The sequence below is a fragment of the Dama dama genome, chromosome 13 (assembly GCF_033118175.1).
Source record: "Dama dama isolate Ldn47 chromosome 13, ASM3311817v1, whole genome shotgun sequence".
Lineage (NCBI taxonomy): Eukaryota > Metazoa > Chordata > Mammalia > Artiodactyla > Cervidae > Dama > Dama dama.
This window is the reverse complement of record NC_083693.1, coordinates 37,176,706-37,199,061: the sequence shown is the minus strand read 5'-3', so window position 1 is coordinate 37,199,061 and position 22,356 is coordinate 37,176,706. Positions and strand designations below refer to the sequence as shown.

The following is a 22,356-nucleotide window of genomic DNA, read 5'->3' as shown; positions in this document are numbered from 1 at the left end:
GATACGTGAAGAAATGATTCACTCCACAACCTGGAACCAGTGTGGATGTTCCTGGATGTCATATAATGTTGTTTTGTGGAGGGAATGAAAGAGAAGCCACACAATCCTTTCACAGGCCTCGGGGTACCAGAAATTGCTGTCCTGTCATTTATTTTAAAAGAACTAAAATCGGGTCTAGCCTTAAGAAGGGCAAATAATGACCTAAACTTTGCTTACACAGACACAGTTTCAGGTAAACATTAAAATCAGTATCAAGTTCCCCCAAATAATCCCAGTGGATTCAGCTGAAATTACATTAGATTCAAAGATACCCTTGAAGAGAATCAGTATCTTCATAATATTATTTTTTCCCATTCCAATAATGTGTATGAATCTTCATTTAAGTGACTTTTTGGCCTTTAATTAGGTTTTATAATATATACTTCACATATATATTATATATTTATATTTCTTGTTAAGTTTATTCCTAGATATTTGCTTGGTTTTTGTTGTTTTTTCTGAAATTTGTTTTCCATTGCATTTCCCAGTGGATTGTTTTTTAATATATATATGAAAGCAAATTGATGTTTGCATTGACCTTATTGCTAGGTACCCTACTTAACTCTATTATCAGTTTTAATTTTTCCTCCATCTGATCTTGTTGGATTTCTTGACATCTTAGCATCTACATATAGTGATGATTTTGTCTCTTTTTTCAATTTGTCTACATATCCCAGCACAACTGTGAGTAAAAGTACAAACAGGCTATTTGCCTTATTCTCAAATAGGTCAATATGTTATCATTATTTTCTAATAGATGTTTTTTATAGTAATAGGAAAATTTATTTCCTTTCCTCTCACTGGAATGAATTACATTTTACCCAATGCCTTTCAGCACTATTGAAGGTAATGGGTGACAATATGCCTCTTCATGTTAAACCTTGCTTTCTTGGGTAGAAAACTTAACTTGATCAAGATAATGACCTCACTGTTTCTCCCTCCTTCTCTCCTCATATTTAAGCCGCAACATCTCACACTGGTTCGGCTTCCAAAATAAACCCTGTATACCTCTACTTTTCATATTTCTACTATTACAGCCACCTTGTTATAACTGTCATCTCTTACCTGGTCTACAGACCACTGCTTCCACTTATGCTCTCCAGTCCCTGTCATCCACACAACACCTAGGATGATGGACGGATGGATGGATAGATGGGTGAATGGATAGGTGGTACGTGGATGGATGAGGATAGATATATGGGTAAACGGGTGGATGGATGGATGGATGCTGGCTTGCCTGATCGGCTTCTTCTCCACATACCCTTTAGATGGCCAGCAGTATTCAAATTTTGTTAAACTAGTTGGGCCATTTCAACATAAAGTCCCCCACTCCTAATTTTATTAATAGTAGGTTACTGGGGAAAGACGGTTTTGCAAATATAAACTCCAGACACAATCTTTTCTAAAAGGCCCAAATTTATTCTTTAAGGTTTCTGTGCCTTCCCCTTTACTCTCTGATAATTTTTACTCTTCTCATGTCCTGGTATAACTCCATATGAACACTGCAACCATTCCTTCAGCTCTTTACTTTCTCCCAGGACCTAACTCTGAGTGTAGTTCTATAACTATTAATTAATACACAACACAGGGAATCCAAAATGAAATTACTGTTGGTTGAACACAAACTGAGATCAACCCATAATATCATATGCTCTGGGGAGCTGGTGGTTGTTCATTTATTATAAGAATCTTATCAGGAAAAGAGTCTAATAAAAATTATTAGATTTAAAATATGCCAATGATTTTTCCTTTCTTGCCTTAGTAACTTTTGAGTGAAAGAGATCTCAACACATTGTCTAAGCAACACTACATCTAAAATTGGACATGGTGAGAAGAGGAGCATTTAAAGGAAGGATGTTGTGATTTTGTCTAATTCAAGTCATGGGAATGTCTTTGAAAAGAAGCTGGCTCCAGGTGGAATGAAGTAAGCATGCTACACTCAGCACTCTCACTGGACACAGACATGGACCCAGGAGAGAACGAAAGGGCTGGGAGAGCTGAGTTATGCCCAAGAAGACCCAACTCTCAAGTGCCACCAAACCAGTGCTTAGGTTCCTGTAATTTTGTCTTCCCTTTTGTAAGGCCTGGACATAAAGACAGTCCACAACCAAAAATACACAGCCAGAAAAATAACAACTAAGTCTCAGAAGGAGCGGAGTGGGGGGTCCTGGGGTTTCCTTCTGTTTCTTTTTCCTGCTCTCTTCCTTCAGCCCCCAGCATTCCCATGGTGCACAGAGAGTAAATAGGCACCTAAAGCTCTGAGGCAGGGACCCTTCTGTCTGACCAGACAGCCTTGAGCCCAGGTGCACGGGGTGAGTCCCTGCGCTCACTCTGGCCCCCTGATGCCTGGTGTGTGACACAGAGAGTCTGGGAAGAGCGGTGGTGCAGGGAAGCTAACGCCCAGCCTCCTGGCCACGGACTGCAGAAAGGACTTCAGGAAAATCAGACAGCAGGGGGCGTGGGAGAGCTGCCCGGCCTCACCGCTCACTGCGTGTATAAGGACCTGACCCAACAGCACACAGAAGCCTTGAGCACCGAGCTGTGGGACCTGGACCTGGGGCGGCGCACACAGGAGAGGAGGCCCCACTGATACTGAGATCCAGGAATGCTCGAGTCCCTCCTATGCAGTGATGGGTACCACGGGCCCCCACGGGTGTTGGATATGGACACAGAGGGCTGAGGACATAGTACATAGGCCGGGCGAACTAAGCTGACATCGTAGCCACAGAAGGTGGGCTGGAAATTACAGCCTGAACCTGCCCAGGCACAGTGACTGCTAAAAACTCAATAATCTGCTTAGGACTGAAACAAAACCCAGGGCTTCCCTGGCGGCTCAGTGGTAAAGAATCTGCCTGCCAATGCAGGAGACACGGGTTTGATTCCTGGTCGGGGAAGATCCCACATGTTGCGGAGCAACTAAGCCCGAGCACCACAACTACTGAGCCTTGCTCTAGAACCCAGGGAGCTGCAACGACTGAAGCCCACATACCCTAGAGCCTGTGTTCCACAACGAGAGAGGCCATCACAATGAGAAGCACATGCACCATGGCTGAGAGTAGCCTTTGCTTGCTGCAACTAGAGGAAAGCTGGTACAGCAACGAAGACCCAGAACAGCCAAAATAAATCAATTAAAAAAACTGTTATAGAAAAAAGAAACAAAACACAGCGCCTCATAGTATAATATTAACAATATCTGGGATGCAGTCCAAAACTACTCGGCATATGCATCACCAGCAAAGTCACAATTCTGAACAGATTACGGAAAGGGAGTAAGAGTAACTTTGCAATGGGGAAACCTGGCAAACTCTATTTTACCTGAGCAATGGAGGTTAACATCACTGGTGACAAGTCACCTTGCTGCCACGCACACCCTTGACAGGAGATGCCGCCCTCAAAGGTGACATACAGCATAACCCCATATGCGTGACCTTCTGGGTAAGTGAAGAAGAGCAGGCCAGTGGCTGCTGGGGGCAAGAGGGGAGGGTATGATCACAGAGGAACAGGAGTGTGTTGGTCTGATGAATCACAATCGGGGTGGTAGGCACTGCTCCACACAATGATAAAACTTACACAACTATACACACACACAGACACACAGAGACACACACACACATATACACGAAGTCGACTTCACTGTGTATTAAGAAAAAATTTTAAAGTTGCTTGTTTGCAGTGATGAAACGGCCTTTTCTCTCTGCTCTCCTGGGCAAACACCTTGTCCTGGAGACACAGACCCAGGATCAGCCTGTACAAAGCCCCTTCCTCCACCTCAGGGAGACGTCACCATCTGGGGTGTGTTTCTATATCCTCTGTTCACTGCTCTAATCTTCATCATCTCACTGACCAGGACCTGAGGAAACTAAGGCTGACCTCCAACAAGATAAGAAGCAAGTGAACAAATACTGAGTGCACTGTACACATATGGACATTCACTGATGCTCGTTCTTATGTTGCTAAAGCATGAGTGACAGTATTTAAGACATCAGTCCTGTGTTATTCATCACAGTCACTTACCTCACATATGTAAGATTAAATCTTATAGGCAGCTGAAAGTCCAGCTGGATTGTAGCACATTGATGGTATCTGCCAAGAGCATCCTTGATTTCTATATCAATCTGTAAATTCAAAGATGTTTCCTTAGACACAGTTTTTACTTTCCAGTTTTACTCTTTTTGAGGCATACTGCCTACTTACTTTAGGACCATAAAATGCTCCGTCTCCAGGGTTTATCTTCCATGGTTTCCCAAATTCCATCAAGCTATTCCGTAGATGCTGTTTTTTAATAAGAAGAGAACATTAGTAACTTCCACTTCATTGTACATTTTCTTTTTGTCCTGTAGCTCAAAATAGTAAGTCACTGTCAATCTTCACTACATTCCATGTTAGTTCCACTTGTTCTTACTGAGCCTCTCTTACAGTCAGTAAACTCTGGGTGAGGACACAGGAAGATGACTAAGATGGTGCATGCTCTCAAGAAACAGACACTTTAACTGGGGGAGAAAGGATCACTCACTGACATGTCCAGTGAATCCCAATGAGAGGTGGGGGGGAACTCAGGCTCATCTGCCCCTGCAGCCCCCCACCTCACACTCCCAGCCCCTCTCAGGAGGGACCCTGCATGGTAAAGGGCAAGCAGGCTCTGCCCTGCCCCTCGTGCACTCCGTTACAGGTGTAAGAAGACCTGGGGCGGGGGCAGGCTGTGCACCCTCTTTTGCTCTCCCACATCTCTGTGCCTGCGGCTGGTGGGCAGCGCCCCTGGTGACCTATGGGGCGTGGAAGCAGGAGGCTCTCCATGGTCTGTAAGCCACATACAATCCTTCCAGCCAGCTGGCAGTGGAGACACCCGTCCATGCTGACGGGGCCGGATGTGCACACGACAGTAGGGTCAGGGCACTCTGGGTCTTCTGGACACTCCCTCCCTGTGGAAGCAGCTTCTCTGGGTAGCATCCAGGCTTCTGTCAAAACAGCAGCCAGACTCCTGTCACTGTCCCTGTGCACTGGGACCCGAATGGTGATGCTGGGGGTGGAGCACCCTGAGGGGGTGACCCTGGGGGTGGAGTGTTTCTGAAGGGACTCTGGTGCATGTTCTCAGACAAAGTGAGGCCCAGCTACAGCAGCTGAGGGAGGGGAGGAGCTTCAGGGAATTAACATTTTTTTAAAAAGCCAGGTTTGGGGGAAGAGCATACGTAGAAGCCTCTGAGGACACAGGGATTGGGAGGCGCGGCTGGAGAGGCCAAGGGTCAGAAAGCTTCGAGTTTATGCAAGATCTGGCCAGGGCTGGAACCTCTGCTCCTAGGCCTGGCTGTATACACTGCCTAGCACCCCTTCTCCCTGCCATCTATCTGTCCTGACCCACATAAGCCACATCTCTGGCTCCCAGGAGCACTGGGGTCTAAACTGTGGTACTTGCTTGGCTCCAGACACAGTTGTCTGCTTGTGGTGTGTGGGTGGGGCTGGAGTGCTCTTAACAACTCATTACAACTCTGGAAAGTAGCACATAGAGAGGCTGGGGTTAACCTGGCTCTGAGGAACTGAGGGACCTACATTGGTCCCATGGGCAGAGGTCTGACCAGAGCTGCTAAAAAACGAGCCAGAGGATTTCTTGAAAAACTTATGAAATTGGTTATTAGGAAGCAGCACTGAAAAGACTACAAACAAAAACCTGATATAAACTAAAGTGTGAAACAAATGTTAGGTATCGTTCTTATCAGTGTTTGAAGAAAACTGGATTAACTGTGTTCTACAATTAGCACATTTATCCCAAACTTCCCAGTCTTTAATTTCCACTGCAAAGCATCACAACATCATGAAAGGTAAATGAAAGGTAACACTTTGCTTCTCCCTACCTTTTCAGCTTCATCCCATAACTCGATCTCTCCCAGGAAGTTTTCAGGTCTTGTTGACAAATTTAATTGAAAGCAGAAGCCAAATGTTGAGTAAACAGACTGCAGAAACTGCAAACACCCTTTTATCTCCTCTTCAATCTGAAATTAGAGCAAATGAGAAATTAAATCCATTTACAGCATTAAAGAAAATTCTTCCTGTCAGCTAGAAATAAAGTGCGATTTTATTGTGGAGGACAGTCCATGGCACTGTTCGCCTTGTTGTCTTTTTCTCACTGGAATATTCACAGGACACCTGCCGGATGCCCATATGCACCTCCAGGCTGCTGGGCCAGCACAGAACCGGGCAAAAATACAGGTGAGGGTGCCTCTCCATGTACATGCCACCCAGGAGGAAGAGCAGCTGGCCAGAGGATGTGATAGCCAAGCTGCACCCAGAGGACAGGTGACAGTCCTCCAATGTAGCCAGGGCGGGAACCCCTCTGAGCACAGGAAACATGGAGGGTGAAGGCCAGAGGACAGAGGAGTGGGTGAGGGCAGGCCAGCCGTGGGAGCTGCCTGTGACTGGGCAGAAAGCAGAGACAGAGTACACAGGATGGAGGCAGACCAGGGCTGGAGGAAATCCAGCACTACCAGAGCCAGGATGAAGGCTGCACTTTTGAGCCAGCGACCAGTGAGAAGCAGTGCAGAGGAACAACACAGTTCACCATGATTGTTTGAATCCGGGAAACTGATCAGCAAGATGAGAAGAGCAGCCCATCTGGGAGTTTCTGGGATCCTTCAGGAGTGGGAGGCTGGTGCTAGAAACAAGTAGCTGAAACAGGGGTGGGCTGCATCTGCAGGACACCTGTCCTTGTTCACTAACAGACAGTGATTGCCTATGGAGTCAGCACTGCGCCGGATGCAAGGAAATGAGGAATGAATGAAATTGTTCAGGAATAACATGCTTAAGAAGAGCGATCAACAGGGCTTGTGATAAACTGGACATGAGACTTGAAAACCAGGCCTAGGTTCCTGGCTGGGGCTGTGGAGAGGGTGCTGATATGTCGCTGAAAGGAGAGGACGTGGGGAGAGAGGCAGAAGAAGGGCTGGCACTGGACCTGGCCTACGTGAGGGTGCGTGTGATGGCCAAGCAGACACGTCCCCTGGAGGGCTGGGGTCTGGAGCTCACAGGGTCAGCTGAGACATGCAGCTGAGGTTATCGGAGGGACTGAAGACAGAGAGTGAGTGCAGGGTGAGAAGAGCAGGGCTGAGCTGAGAGGCCAAAAGAGGAGGAAGAAGAGCACTTCTAAGTGTGAGCGAGATGGGGCAGCAAAAACATAGACGCAGAGAAAGGGTACCAGCAAGGGTTGCTTCTGTCCTGTCACTGTGGATTAGGTTTGCAGATTTTCATCAGTGGAACCACATGTCCATGCTATTTTCTTTCAGATTTTACACTCAGTGCTTCCCAGGTGATGCTAGTGGTAAAGAAGCTGCCTGCCAATGCAGGATACAGAAGAGATGTGGTATGATCCCTGGGTTGGGAAGATCCCCTGGAGAAGCAAATGACAACCCACTCCAGTATTCTTGCCTGGAGAATCCCATGGACAGAGGAGACTAGTGGGCTACAGTCCATGGGGTCGCAGAGTCGGACACGACCAAAGTGACTTCGCGCACATAGCATTTATTTATTTCAAGGGCTTCCCAGGTGGCACTAGTGGTAAAGAATCCGCCTGCCAATGCAGCAGACACAAGAGACATGGTTTGGATCCCTCAGGAAGATCCCCTGGAGAAGGAAATGGCAACTCACTCCAGTGTTCTTGCCTGGAGAAATTACATGGACAGAGGAGCCTGGTGTGCTGTAGTCCATGGGGTCGCAAAGAGTCAGACACGACTGAGCGACCGAAATTACCAGTAAATGATTATTTCGAGATCCATCCATGCTGCAGTGTCAGCAGCAGATCACTCTTTTTCCTGCTGAGCAGCTGTCCACTCTGTGGATGCACCACTGTTCCTTTACACACTCACCAGTCACTGGGCTGTTTCTACATTTCGACAACTTCAAACAAAGCTGCTCTGAACACGTGTACAGGTCTTTGTATGGACGTGTGCTTTGTTTTTCTCTTGGGAAAAGAAAAGGAGTAAGACGGCTGGGACATATGTAGGTACATGTTTCACTTTAAGAAACTGCCAAACTATTTCTCAGAGGAACTGTACCATCTTCAACCTCCACAACTGGTGAGAGGGAGATCTAGTGCCTCCACACACTCAACACATGTCAGAGTCTGTCTCTGAAATGTCAGCAACTCTGCAGGCATAGAGGCAGCTCATAGGGCATCCATCTCCATTTCCTCAGTAACTGATGATCCTTAACACTTCATTCACATGCTTCTTTGCCATCTGCTTAGTGCCTTAGATGTGTACCTTCTCTTGTACATATTCTTAGGTAAACTGAAAGGTCACATCTTTTTGCCCATTTTTTAAAGTTAAACTTTTAATTTTGAGGTTCACATGCAGTTGCAAGAAATAAGACAGGGATCTTTTAGCCATTTACTCAGTGTCCCCAATGATGATATAATTTTTGCTTTAATCATCAGATGTAACACAGAAAACTCAAAAGAAAAAGGAAAAGCAATATTTATTGTAGTTAACTGAGCTTCCCTGGTGGCTCAGCGGTAAAGAAATCTGCCTGCCAATGCAGGAGATGTGAGTTCATTTCCTGGTCCAGAAAGATCCTCTAGAGAAGGAACCCATTCCAACATTCTTGTCTGGGAGATCCCATGGACAGAGGAGCCTGGCAGGCTACGGTCCATGGGGTTGCAAAAGAGTCAGACACAACTAAGCAACTAAACAACAGCAACAAGTTGTACTTACCATGTTTTATTTTTACAGTTCTTTCTTCGTTCTGAATGTTCTGACACTCTTTCTTTTATAATTTCCTTTCTCTTTAGAGAAATTCCTACAGCAATCTTTTAAGGTAGATCTAATGTCTTAATTTCACCTTCATCACTGAAAGATTTTTGGGGGGGAGATATAGAATTCTGATTTAAGAGTTATATCTACATTTGGAAAATGCTGTGACTCCTCCTTCTGGCCTCTGAATTTTGTTTTTTAAATTTTTATTGGAGTATAGCTGCTTTACAGTGTTGTGTTAGTTGTGCTGTGTGATTCAGTAACATGTGTACATATATCCCCTCTTTGCCACCACAGAGCATGTGCCCACGTTATACAGTAGGTTATATTTCATTTTGATGAGAAATCTGCTGTTATTTCATTTTTAATTTTTTTCTTGAAGGTAAGGTATCACTTCTTTCTGTTTTCATTTTTTTCTTTACAGTTTTTCTAAGTTTGGCTCTAATGTGTCTAATGTTTCTTTGTTGTTGTTTAGTCACTAAGTCGTGTCTGATCTTTGGTGACCACATGGACTGTAGCCTGCCAGGCTCCTCCTCTGTCCATGGGTTCCCAGGTGAGAATACTGGAGTTCGTAGCCATTCTCTTCTCCAGAGGATCTTCCTGATCCAGGGATCGAATCCACGTCTACTGCATTGGCAGGTGGGTTCTTTACCACTGCACCACCTGGTTTGGGTTTATCCCACTTGGACTTTCTCAGCTACTTCAATCTGTAAGCTTATGGCTTGCTATATTTGGCCAGTTTTCAGCCATTACCCCTTTGAGTACTTCTTCACTTCCACCCTACTCTATTTCTCCAGAACTCTGGTGACATATATATTAGGCATTTGTTATAGTCCCACCGGTCTCTGAGGTTCTGTTCATTTTTCTCTCAGTCTCTTTTCTGTTCTTTCACCTGGTGTCAATTCTATTGGTGTCTTCAAGTTCACTGATTCTTTTCTGTCTCCTCCATTCTTCTCATGAATCCAGCCACTGAATATTTCATTTTGGTTATTACAGTTTTCAGTTCTAAAATCTCCATTTGGTTCTTCTTTATATCTTCTATTTCCTGAGATTTTTTTAATTGTGCATTTGTTCCAAGTGTGTTTGTAATTGCTTATTGAGGTATTTTTATGGTGGCCTCACCAAATAATTCAAACAACCCTATCATCTCCGCAGCAGGGTGCCTACACTGCCCTTTTTCATCCAAGTTGAGATTTTTCTTCTTCTTGACATGATGACTGATTTCTGAAATCTGGATATTTTGGCTATTACAACCCACTGAAATGTTGTGAAGTAATTAGCCTCCAACTAATAAAAAAAAAAAAAAAGAAAGCTAAAGATTAAAGTTTAAAAAAAAAAAAAAAGACTTTGGATTTTATTTAAATTACCTGTTTTAGCTGTCTTCCATGGACTCTGCTGGAACAGGGAGGGAGGACTGCCTGGCTATTGCAGAGTGGGAGCACATGTCAGGGTTTCCCACTGGGGACTGTGAGGAAGGCAGGGGCTCCCTGTTACTGCTGGGTGACAGCAGGAGTTCTACACCCTGGTAGGCTTCTCTGATGATGCTAGGAGCGGCCGGAGTGTCCTGGTACCACTCCTCATATGGCTTCTACTGATCCCAGGGTGCAGCCTCATCACTGAGGAGTGCTGGCAGGAGTCTTATCTCCCCCCTCAAGCAGGCAGTGGAGGAGGCACCGTGTGACTGCCAGGTGAAGAATTCCAGGTGCCACTTAGTCTCCACTGACATTACAGGGTGGTTGTAGGGGTTCCCCGTTAATGCCTGCCAGGAATGAGCAGAATTTGGCATGACTCCTGTGTTTGGTAGAATTCCCTAGTGATTCCTTCTGGGCCTGGAGTTTCCTTTGTGGAAAGCTTGCTAACTACCAACTCAACTTCTTTCACAAACAAAGGACTACTCAGGTTATCTATCTCTTCTTGAGTAAAATTTAGTAGCTTGTGTTTTTCAAAGAATTTGTTCATTTAATTTAATTTGTCAAATTTACTGGTATAAGCACATTCATACTATTACCTTATTATCCTTTTAATATCTGTGGAATCTGCAGGAATGTCACATCTCTGAGTCTGAAGTTTTTTTCTTCTTTTTTTGCTGCACATTGTTGATTGTGGGATCTTGGTTCCACAATCAGGGATCAAACCCAGGCCCCAGGCAGTAAGAGCACAGAGATCTAACCACTAGACTGCCAGGGAACTTTCCAGTCTTGATTATTTTTAGTTTTCTCTCTGACAAACCTAAAGGTTTATGAACTTTATTGATCTAGGAGACCCAGCCTCTGGGTTGATATTGCATATTGTTTTTCTTTTTTCTATTTCACTGATTTCTTTTCTGCTACTGTTTTCTTTTTTCTGTTCATCTCTAATGTAATTTGCTCTCCTTTTTCTAGTCTATTAAATAGAAGTTGAAAACATCTTTGAAAACATTCTTGTTTTCTAATGTGGTTGTTCCTCTCAAGTACCATTTTAAGAGCATCCCACAAATCCTGATATACTGTGTTTCTTTTACATTTCATTTGGTATAGAGCTGACCCTTGAACATGGCTGGAGTTAGGATACTGGCCCCTCACACAATGAAAAACCCATACATAACTGTACAGTTGGCCCTCGGTTTGCAGTTGCACACCTGCAGATTTAACTAACTGTGACTCATGGAGCAGTGCTGTATGTATTCATAAAAACTTCTGTGTAGAAGTAGACAGGGGCAGTTCAAACTTGTGTTGTGCACAGGTTAGTGTGCAATATTTTCTAATTTCCCTTTGATTTCCTATTTGACACATGGTTATTTAGAAGCATATGACTCACTTTCCAAATATTTGGGGATTTTCCAGATAGTTTTCTGTTATTGAGTTCTACCTCAATTTCAAAGCAGCCAGAGAACTTTAAAAAAAATATTTATTTATTTATTTATTTATTTATTTTTGGTCTGTGCTGGGTCTTCATCGCTGCACAGGCTTTTTCCCTAGTGGTGAGCAGGGCCCACTCTCTAGCTGCAGTGCTCGGGCTTCTCGTTGCGCTCACTTCTCTTGTGGAGCACGAGCTCTAGGGTATATGGACTCAGTAGTTGGGGCTTACAGGCTTCAGAGTACAAGCTCTAGCTGTGGCACACTAGGTTAGCTGCCCACAGCATGTGGGATCTTAGTTCTCAGACCAGGGATCAAACCCATGTCTCCTGCATTGGCATGTAGATTCTTTACCACTGAGCCACCAGGGAAGCCCCAGAGAACATATTCTGCATGAACTGAATCCCTTTAAATTTACTGAGACTCATTTTATGGCCAGGAATATGGTCTATCTTGGAAAATGTCCCGTGGGCACTTTCAAAGAATGTGTACTCCATTATTGATTGGAGGGGTCTACAACTGTCTATTAGGTCAAACCATCTAATAGTGGCCCTTTGCATGGCAATTTGAATTTGAATTAAGATGAAAACCTGAAAAAGTTAATTCTAACTTCCAGGCAAAGCTGAAAAACAAACACATCCATAATTTCACCAATACCCTTAAAATAATGTTACTTAATAATTAATGTTAATAAAATTGGTAGAAGCTTAAAAGAAAAAAAAATAAACTTCATGTCTAGAAAAACAAACAACCCAATCAAAAAATGGGCAGAAGACCTAAACAGACATTTCTCCAAAGAAGACATAAAAATGGCCAACAGGCACATGAAAAAATGCTCAACATCAATAATTATTAGAGAAATGCAAATGAAAGCTACAATGAAGTATCACCTCATACTAGTCAGAATGGCCATATAAAAATGTCTATAAAATAATAAATGCTGGAGAGGGTGTGGAGAAAAGGGAACCCTTCTACACTGTTGCTGGAATATAAATTGGTACAGTCACTATGAAGAACATGGAGCATCCTTAAAAAGCTAAAAATAGCATTGTCATATGATCTAGCAATTCCACTCCTGGACATATATCCAGAAGATGAAAACTCTAATTTGAAATGTCACATGCACCCCAATGTTCACCGCAGCACTATTCACAATAGCCAACACATGGAGGCAAACTAAATGACCACTGACAGAGGAATGGATAAAGAAGATATGGTGCATATCTACAATGGAATATTACTCAGCCACAAAAAGAAAGAAATGATGCCATTTGCAGCAACATGGATAAACCTAGAGATCATCATACTAAGTGCAGTAAGTCAGAGAAAGACAAAATTCATATGAGATCATTTATATGTGGAATCTAAAAAAATGATACAAAAAAATGTGTTGGAACTGTTGGGACCTCGGAGACTAGACTGAACAACTCAGTTCACGGCCACTCTGAAAGGCCCAGCAATGCGTCTAAGGTAGCCACACAGGACCCATGCTGACCACGCCTCCCTGAGTCCCCATTTACCTGTCCTAACATGGACCCATGCTGACCATGCCTCCCTTAGTCCCCGTTTACCTACTCCACCATGGACCTGTGCTGACCATGCCTCCCTGAGTTCCCATCTACCTGTCCCACTGTGCAGAAGATGTGAGCGTCATCCTGCTGGAAGCGCCTGACGCGGGTCAAGCCACTCAGAGCTCCTGATGGCTCATTCCTGTGAAGAACCCCGAAGTCAGCAAGTCTGATCGGCATTTCCCTCCAAGACCGTGGACGATGGGCAAACATCAGACTAGAAAAGACACAGGGGCACACGGTGTTTCCTTACTGCAGAAGAGATGCAGTAACCATCTGAATGTTAGTAAGTTAACAATTAAATGACTCAGGATTTGTAAACACCTGATTCTGGTTCTTAGATCACCAATTAAAAGAAATTTCTTCTCCCATGAATTACTGAATGCTGTATTTACATCACTGCACACTCTGAGAAAGAACCCAATCATCTCCTCCAGAAATACTGCTCCCTATTCTCATTCATCCATTTGCACTAACCATCTACGATCCATTTCAAAGGCTACTTCCTAAGTGAGGCAGCCCTGGACACTCCCCAGAAGGGCTGGTCAGTCGAGCCTCAAGCTCCAAGAACAGCCAGAATTGCCACACTTTTGACACTGGTCTTACTTTTTCAATAACTGTCTGTCTGTGTATTTGTTCCTTCTCCACTCTGCTCATGAGCTCCAGAAGGAAATGGCTGTGTCTAAAGCACCCCGCTAATACTCTCTCTGCATGAAAGGCCTCTCTTCTGCAGGAAGCAACCCTCGCTCCCACACCCCATCACCACTAAGCCACTGTGGTCCTGATTCCTTGTTCTGAGATAAGAAAATACAAAATTACACGCTCTGCTTGTGTTCAACTTTCTTGTAATAATACTGAAATCACAGCTTCAACTAGTACCCAATGGGAAAATGAGTTAAGAAGTAGTTAATACAGGAGTTTTGGAGAATGCAAAGCACTAGGTTTTAGCCTCCACCTTCGTTTAAAAAAAGAGGCTATAGAATATTTATATATCAGTTTTCATAAAACTAAAGATAAATATATATCTTTTATATGCAGTTACCACAGAATTGAACTTCCTTTAGTCTTTACTGAAAAGGGCAAAGAGTTTTCTTCAGTATTCAGAGGTTTCTTTCAAGCAGTTACCTTTTAAGGTCAATTTACTGAAACTGTGTATGTTGATATGAAGCTATAATAGGTGGGATATTTTTTGGCGGAAAATTGTACCTGTTCACTTCTAGTTGTAAAATCTACTTCTCTGACAAGGTTGCATTCACATCCTATGCAGCTTTATGATAACTGCATTCTTTCATAGACTCTAAGACAACCTTGACTATAAGATGGACCATTACATTATGTAGAACCAAGAAAGAACACAACCATGAATTAAAATATGGCATAATGCTAAGATACAAACTATAAGACACATCTCAGTTTCAGGGATGTTGAGATACGGAGGGGAATGCATCTTAGAATCAATGAAATCCAATCACTGACTGTGAGCTCACGGGCCTTGTTATAATCACCCAAATAGCAGGTAAGAACTAAATGTTCTGCAAATGTGCATATTTGAAGTATATTACCACTGGGAAGAGAAATGTAATAATTTATAAAATTGACGGGTAATATTATCCTCTGAGAAGCACAAAATACTAAATGTTTTCCAGCCAACAGCCCACATCTGGCAAAGAGCAAACATATTTTAAAAGTAAATTCATCCTCCAGAATGAAACAACTTGGTAGAGATGATTTCTAAACACCATTCTTCATGTTAAAGGATCCTCTTAACTCCAAAAAGCAAAATAACATTAAAAACTAACTGTAGTGAAGTACCTGCTAGGTACAGATCTGCTTCATTTTTCATACTCACCAGTGCCCTGGGCAATTCATGGGCTTAAGGGCGAAAGTGTCCTTGTCAATGTCAAAGGTGAACATGTTCTCACTGTAATGCTGCCAGTGTCCAGAGGCCTCCCAGAGCTTGCAGCTGTACATGTTGGGGGACAGGACCTCCGTAAAGTTGCGCTGGTGGTGCTGCTCCTAAAGGAGACAGGCGCGCAGAGCTGAAATCTGCTGGGGCAGGGCATAACTGCAGGCAAGAGATATCCAGACAAGGACTGCTAAATTCAGGATCATGCCTTACATCAGTTCACAGCTAATATGCCCTTGGTTTTAAGCATGGTACCTTATGGATCATAAAAGAAAGATTCATGTATGCTCAGTATATAAGTATATTCACTTTATATGGCAACCCACTTCAGTATTCTTGCCTGGAGAATCCCATGGAGAGAGGAGCCTGGTAGGCTCCAGTCCACAGTTGCAGAGTTGGGCACGACTGAAGCGACTTAGCATGCAAGCATACACGCACATATTCATTTTATAATATAATGGTATGTAGTATATAACAGCAGTCCCCAACATTTTTGGCACCAGGACCAGTCTTGGGGTAGACAACTTTTCCACTGACTGGCAGCAGGGGTAGTGGAGGTTGGGATGATTCAAATGTCTTACATTTATTGTGTGTGTCCACGTGTGTGAAGTCACTTCAGTTGTGTCCGACTCTATGGGACCCCATGGATGGACTGTAGCACACCAGGCTCCTCTGTCCATGGAATTCTCCAGGCAAGAATACTAGAGTGGGTTGCCATGCCCTCCTCCAGGGGATATTCCCAACCCAGGGATCAAACCCAGGTCTCCTGCATTGGCAGGTGAATTCTTAACCACTAGTCCCACCTGGGAAGTCCACATTTATTGTGCACTTTGTTTCTACTGTTATTGCACTGTTATATATAATGAAATAATTATACAACTGACCACAATGCAGAATCAGTGGGAGCCCTGAGCCTGTTTTCCTGCACCTGGATGGTCCCATCTAGGGGCGCTGGAAAACAGTGACACCTGGATGTGTTGCGTATGTCCAGTCTACTCCATGATCCCACTTTGGTTGCTGTCACTGCAGAAGCCGCCTGCAATGTGGGAGACCCTGGTTTGATTTCTGGTTTGGGAGGATCCGCTGGAGATGGGATAGGCTATCCACTCCAGCATTCTTGGGCTTCCTTTGTGGCTTCGCTGGTAAAGAATCCACCTGCAATACAGGAGACCTGGGTTTGATCATCCCTGGGTTGGGAAGATACCCTGGAGAAGGGAAAGGCTACCCACTCCAGTATTCTGGCCTGGAGATTTCCATGGACTGTATAGTCCATGGGGTTGCAAAGAGTTGGACATGACTGAATGCCTTTCACTTTCACTGCAAAAAACCCTGCTTCACAAAGATGGGATACTGGAAATGGAAGCAGGCTTTTCAGTGCTTTTGTGGCAGTCTCAGGATATTCCACCTCAACCTTAATCTAAAATGTATGGAGATTTGGAGTTGTGTCAAACATACTCTTAAGGCCACCATCATTTGCAATCTCAGGTGTCACACAGAACATTTCCTCCTTCCTCTCTCACAAGAAGTTCCACAGTTGGCCTAAAGTTTATCTTTGTGTCATATGTGCTCTAGAAACTCAAACGGACAAGAGGTACATTTAATGAAATCCAAGGAAAATACTAATGGTCTCAGTGTTTTTAGTTGAAGGCATAATGCAGCATTTCTCTTTGAGGTTCAAAATTCTAGGTATTATTAAAATAAAATCAATGGAAATGCTTCGCTATTTTATGATGAGAGAAAATGGTAAAATATAAAATGGAGTTGAATAAGCATAGAATATTTAAAAAATTACTTACTCGTATGAAGTCTATCAGTGTGTTATAAATGAAGGCTCCTCTAGGAAGAAAGAAACAGCTTCCAGGGCTCAGATCATGGAAAAAGAAAAGTTCCTGTTCCTAGGTTGAAAAAGTAATTGCGTTTCAAATTCCACTGCTGTTATATATTTACTGTACATATATGATATGCTAGAATAAAACATACACTCAGTTATTTTCAAGTTCTAGTAGCATGACATTCCAAATACTTGAATCTGACTTATGTAACAGTGCATGTGAAGTTACAATTCATATTTATGATTACTCAGCTTTGAACTTAACTTTTATTTCACCTGGGATTTACTGCCGATATCTTACTTGGCACCTTGAGATATGGATCTCATGAGTCGACATGGCAAAAAGGTCAGGAAAGTTCACTGCTGGAGGTGGGCTCTGAGTGGCAGTGACCTCTGCATGGCCGTCATGCTGAGAGTCCGCCCAGGGGGCCACCACCCTCCAGCGTCCGTCCTCCTGCCACCCCACACACCCCCCAGCAGAGCCAAGGACACGGAGCTCCACAGTGAGCGCCGGCCCCTCACATAACAGCTCCCACTGGAGGACTGAGAGTTAAACCAGGTCCACCTGCCTGCAAGTACTGTTCTTGCTCTGCTTCCCAAATACAAAGTATACTATCAGGTATACACTCTTTTTCTTTAAAAAATTTTATATCATTATAAAAATGAGAGAGAAGTGCAATTTTTTAAATCTAATAGAAATACAAGAAGGAAAAAGGTTAGTAGACACTGGGGGTCGGAGTGTGAAAGAACTCAGCAGCAAACCACAAGTGCCAGGGAAACAAAAGACAGGAGGGGAGAAGAAATGTCAGCATTAAGACAGCCTGATTCCAAGCCTTGGTCCCAGAGCAGTGCAGCAGCGCTTGGTGGGCGCACCTTCCCAATTGTCCTGTGGTCCCGGGCTCTGGCTTTCTCCTGGAGCTCCTCCCAGACAGCCATCCGCTGCTCATCAGGAAAGGACACCCCGTAGACTCTCTGCAGCATTTCCATCTCAGGGTTGTCCTCCCAATATGCCAAGGAATTCTAAACATCAGACAAGATTCGGGTAAACACGTCAAATTCTTGGTGACCAGTAAAACCGCTCTGCGGTTAATATGTGCAGGTGGTTCTAACCAGGGGCCTGAACTGCTGTGGACTTGGATATAAGTCAGGCATCCTAGACACCAAGGGATGAGGGACTACACACAACTTCCCACCTGAACATCAGCACAGTTGACTCACAGGGGACTTCCTGTAGACTTAGAATCTTAGATTGTTTCTAAATAAACCTTCCCACTCCAAATTACACCATTAATCAGTAAATTACAGTTAGTCTGCTGTGGGTTCTAGGAGTGGAAAGTGAGAAAGAAAATGTGAAAATGAGGGAAGGCAAGCACCATGTGCATCACCCAGGAGAGGGCAGTGAAGGAGAAAGGGGTGTGGTGGCCAGCCCCCTCCTCCACCCGCCTCCTCCTGCCTTGAGAAAACCAAGGCAGGTCAGGCCAGCTCCATCAGTCCCAGGCCTATTGCTTTCACAGCGTGTTTTCGGCATCACACCACTCCATCTCTTTTTCCCCTCCTTTTCCTACATTATATTATTCTCATGGCAGATAAACACTCTTGTTCACATTAGAAAAACTCAAGAAAACAAGAGTATACAGAATATCTTCATAGATAAAAACGAAATGTGCTGTGAAACTTACAGTAATGTTAAATGACAGACAATCAAAAGCAATGTAAAATGTTCTAATTATCAATCCTAAAACACTATTATTTTTAGAAGCCCATATAAAAATCAAATACACATGTGGTGTTTGAAAGTGGCACAGTGCTCATATTATAAAAGACATTATTGAACTACTATATCTAGTTCACTTAAAGTTTACTGTATCAGAAAAAAATCAATCCTTACCTTGAAAATTTTTATGACCTTAATATTTCCAGTGTGTCTTATGTGAGGGCCTTTACAAAGTTCAACTAGTGGACCGCACCTGTGGTGAAATATTTAAAACATGTCCAGACACAGTTACGGCTTTGGGGACTATTGGTTGGAAACCATGTTCTATGTTTTGGGGCAATGTTTAATTCAGGAACAACTTAGTGTGAATCCATCTTTAATTTAGGGTGCAGGAAAGAGGTGAGTCACCTGGTCTTAGATCCCAATCTTCCCCCTTCAGGTCGCACACAGAAGCCACAGAATCTTTGAAAGAAACTTTGCAGACAGACACACCTCTTTTCACTGTCACATCCTGAGGCTCTTAAAGGGCGTCCCAGGTCACTCAGTGGTAGAGAACCTGCCTGCCAATGCAGGAGACACAAGAGACCTGGGTTCAATCCCTGGATTAGGAAGATCCACTGGAGGAGAACAGGACAACCCACTCCAGTATTCTTATCTGGGAAATTCCATGAACAGAGGTGACTGGAAGGCTTTAGTCCACACAGTCGCAAACAGTTGGACACACACAAGGCTCTTACAAATTTTCACTGTTGGAAAATCAAAAATCCACTTTCCTGCTCTACGCTAATTTTCAAAACCAAAATTACATGAAAGATATAAAAAAATACATTCACTTGATATCAAAAATAAACTTCATCAGACCCACAGAACGCACACCACCAAGCGTGAAACCTATGTAAATACTGGACTCAGGTGACAGAGACATGGCAGTGTAGATGGACTATAACTCATGTCACACTCTGGATGGGGGGGATCTTGACCATGGGGAAGCCACATGCACACAGGGGCAGGGGTTTATGGGAATGCTCTGCCCGTCCTCTAAATTCTGTGGCAAACCTAAAACTGCTCCAAAAAATAAACTCTATTAAATAAATATATAAATTCAAGGGTTTTCTTCACTTGTTTTCAGGCACTCTGGTTTTATAACAAAATGCCTACTTGTATTTTGGTTTATTAGATGATGCAAAAGTTTAGATGAGAGATGAAACCACTATAAAGCATTTGCCCGCACCTGTAATGAACAAGGGGCCATAAAACCCTAACAACAGTAGACTCTTCTCCAAGTACAAAAAGATGAACAGAGTTAAGATACCAATAATGCAGGTCAAAGAGAAGGTAACTTAACATCAACCAATTTAAGGGAAATTTAGTAAAAAAAGAAAGTTGTTCCTTAACTATTCCAACCAATTTTAAATATTTTTAAAGTTCACTAGTTAAAAAGTTAAAAATCATAATGAACACATAAAGGGACTGGATCATTCATCAAAGTAGAATGAAGTTTTAAACATGAAAACACCATTTCTTTGAATGACCAGGATTTATATACTGTTCTCTGTTCAAAAAAGAGATTGTAAGTTAATGCTCAAGAGAAATGGAAAAAAATGCCTGATTAGTAAGAAAGACTTAAATAAGCCAATCTTTAAATAACCCCATAGGGAAAAAAGTCATTTATGTTCAAAAAATTAAATACAAGCTATTTCAATTGAAAAATTACGTGTTAATGCTGACCTAAGAAATGTTTTAAAAAAAAAACAAAAGGGACTCTCCAGGTGATGCAGTGGGTAAGAACCCACCTGCCAATGCAGAGGACACGGGTTCAAGCCCTGGTCCGGGAATATTCCACATGCTGCAGAACAACTAAGCCTGTGTGCCACAACTACTGAAATTTGGGTGCTCTAGGGCCGGCAACAAAGAGGAGCCCCCACTCTCCACAACTAGAGAAAGCCCCCTCACACCAATGACAACCCAGCACAGCAATAAATAAATAAAATTGTACTTAAAAACCCCAAAAGATCAAGTATTAAAAGTCAGAAATTTAAAGCTCACCATATCTTGTCAATTTCCTCATTTGTTTTTAAACTCTGAAATGGTATGCTAACATTTATTTGTATTACAGGTAATAAACAATAAAATCTTATCAGGTCACTGGAGAGTGGTAAAAACAAACATGGTATCCACCTGCAGCATAAAGTGGCCACATGTTCACATGATCCTTCAGGAAATACACTGTGCCCAGCTGTGCATGAAGGGGTGTGACTTTACTCACGGTACAGCTAAGTCACAGAACCACAGCACTTGCGTGTGGAAAGGAAGTGCCCTGTGCAGGAAATCTGTGGTCATACTTATTACAGGGACAAGTCTTCTCTGATGGGACTGAGAAGGTCACAGGCAGTCAAAGAAGGGGACACCAGGAGTGGGGACAAGCAGTACTCATAAGGCAGTTGAACAAGTGGACAGTAAGAGGGGCTGGGAGCCTGATGTCGAGCAGAACTAAGGGTTTGGGTTTGGGCTCCCATGGCCATTGCTATACACCACTTCTATTCGGCCTTACTGATGCATAGAGGGTGATGCTCTTGGCCCCCAAATAGTGGAGAGTGTGGTGAGAGGCAGAGAATCATACCTGAGGAGATGGCCCACTACAGCTCCACTGTCTCCCAATATGAACAGAGGAGGATGAACAGAATTCCTTTCCTGAACAGCCCCCCAAAACATGAGGCCCTGAGAACACGGTCTCACTTGCAGTGAGAGAGGCGCTTTACAGCTAACAGCCCAAAAACAGAATGTGGGTTTGTTGTTATTTAGTTGCTAAGTTGCGTCTGACTCTTTGTGACCCCACAGACTTGTAGCCCGCCAGGCTCCTCTGCCCATGGAATTCTCCAGGCAAGAATACTGGAGTGGGTTGCCATTTCCTCCTCCAGGGAATCTTTCCAAAGCAAGATCAAACCCACGTCTCCTGCTTTAGGAGGAGAGTTCTTTACCGCTGAGCCACCAGGGAATCCTGTGGCTTTTTAGTACCATCCTGATAAATACAAATGAGAAAATCATTACCTCCCTTTGCGGTGATATTTCAGAGTCCCCACACAAAGGAGTACTCTATCAACCATGCAAACTTACAATCAGACCTCCCACTCAAAGACAAACTTGCTTCTGCTAACACGTTCAGATGCATCACTGAGCAGAGTTTACAATTCACACATACACGTTACCTGTACACTGTGGTCGTTGGCGTGTCCACCTTCTCCTTCAGGATGCGGCATTTAAATTTATTGTACTACAAAGAAAAATACACCCAAATAGTATCACATAAAACGTTTAAGTGGGAAAAAATGTTCCCTTTTTCCAACAAACACTGAACGGGCATCTGCTATGTTCTAGGTGCTGAGACCCTGGACACACATGGAGCTCAGCACCCGGTTCTGTGCCGTCCAGGATGGGTGCCCAGAGCCTGTGTGGGCCCTGAGCATTTGACATGTAACTGATCTGAACTGAGAGGCACCACCAGGCCAAAACACACTGGATTCCAGAAGCACAATGTGAAAAAAAAAGAATATAAAATCACTTTTTATGTTGGTTACATGCTGAAGTAATATTTTTTGATTTATTGAGTTAAAAAAAATGTTATAAAGATTAATTTCACCTTTCTTTTACTTTTAAAATGTGGCTACCAGAAAATTTCAGATGACATACAGGGCTCAGACTTGGGAATGGCATTATTAGACTGGACTGTTC

The 22,356-nt window shown here is 43.4% G+C and overlaps 1 protein-coding gene across 1 annotated transcript in view; it reads right to left on the bottom strand.

The window, feature by feature from the left end:
• TARS3 (threonyl-tRNA synthetase 3) overlaps positions 1 to 22,356 on the bottom strand; it is a 42,331-nt gene that overhangs the window by 5,552 nt on the left and 14,423 nt on the right. Inside the window, exons 7-15 of the mRNA XM_061159626.1 lie at positions 21,834 to 21,898; positions 18,802 to 18,880; positions 17,787 to 17,933; positions 16,879 to 16,977; positions 15,026 to 15,192; positions 13,231 to 13,393; positions 5,886 to 6,023; positions 4,234 to 4,311; positions 4,054 to 4,154 (exon numbers count right to left, since the gene is read on the bottom strand). Coding sequence (XP_061015609.1) covers positions 4,054 to 4,154; positions 4,234 to 4,311; positions 5,886 to 6,023; positions 13,231 to 13,393; positions 15,026 to 15,192; positions 16,879 to 16,977; positions 17,787 to 17,933; positions 18,802 to 18,880; positions 21,834 to 21,898 — 1,037 coding nt within the window. The remainder of the gene's footprint in view (positions 1 to 4,053; positions 4,155 to 4,233; positions 4,312 to 5,885; positions 6,024 to 13,230; positions 13,394 to 15,025; positions 15,193 to 16,878; positions 16,978 to 17,786; positions 17,934 to 18,801; positions 18,881 to 21,833; positions 21,899 to 22,356) is intronic.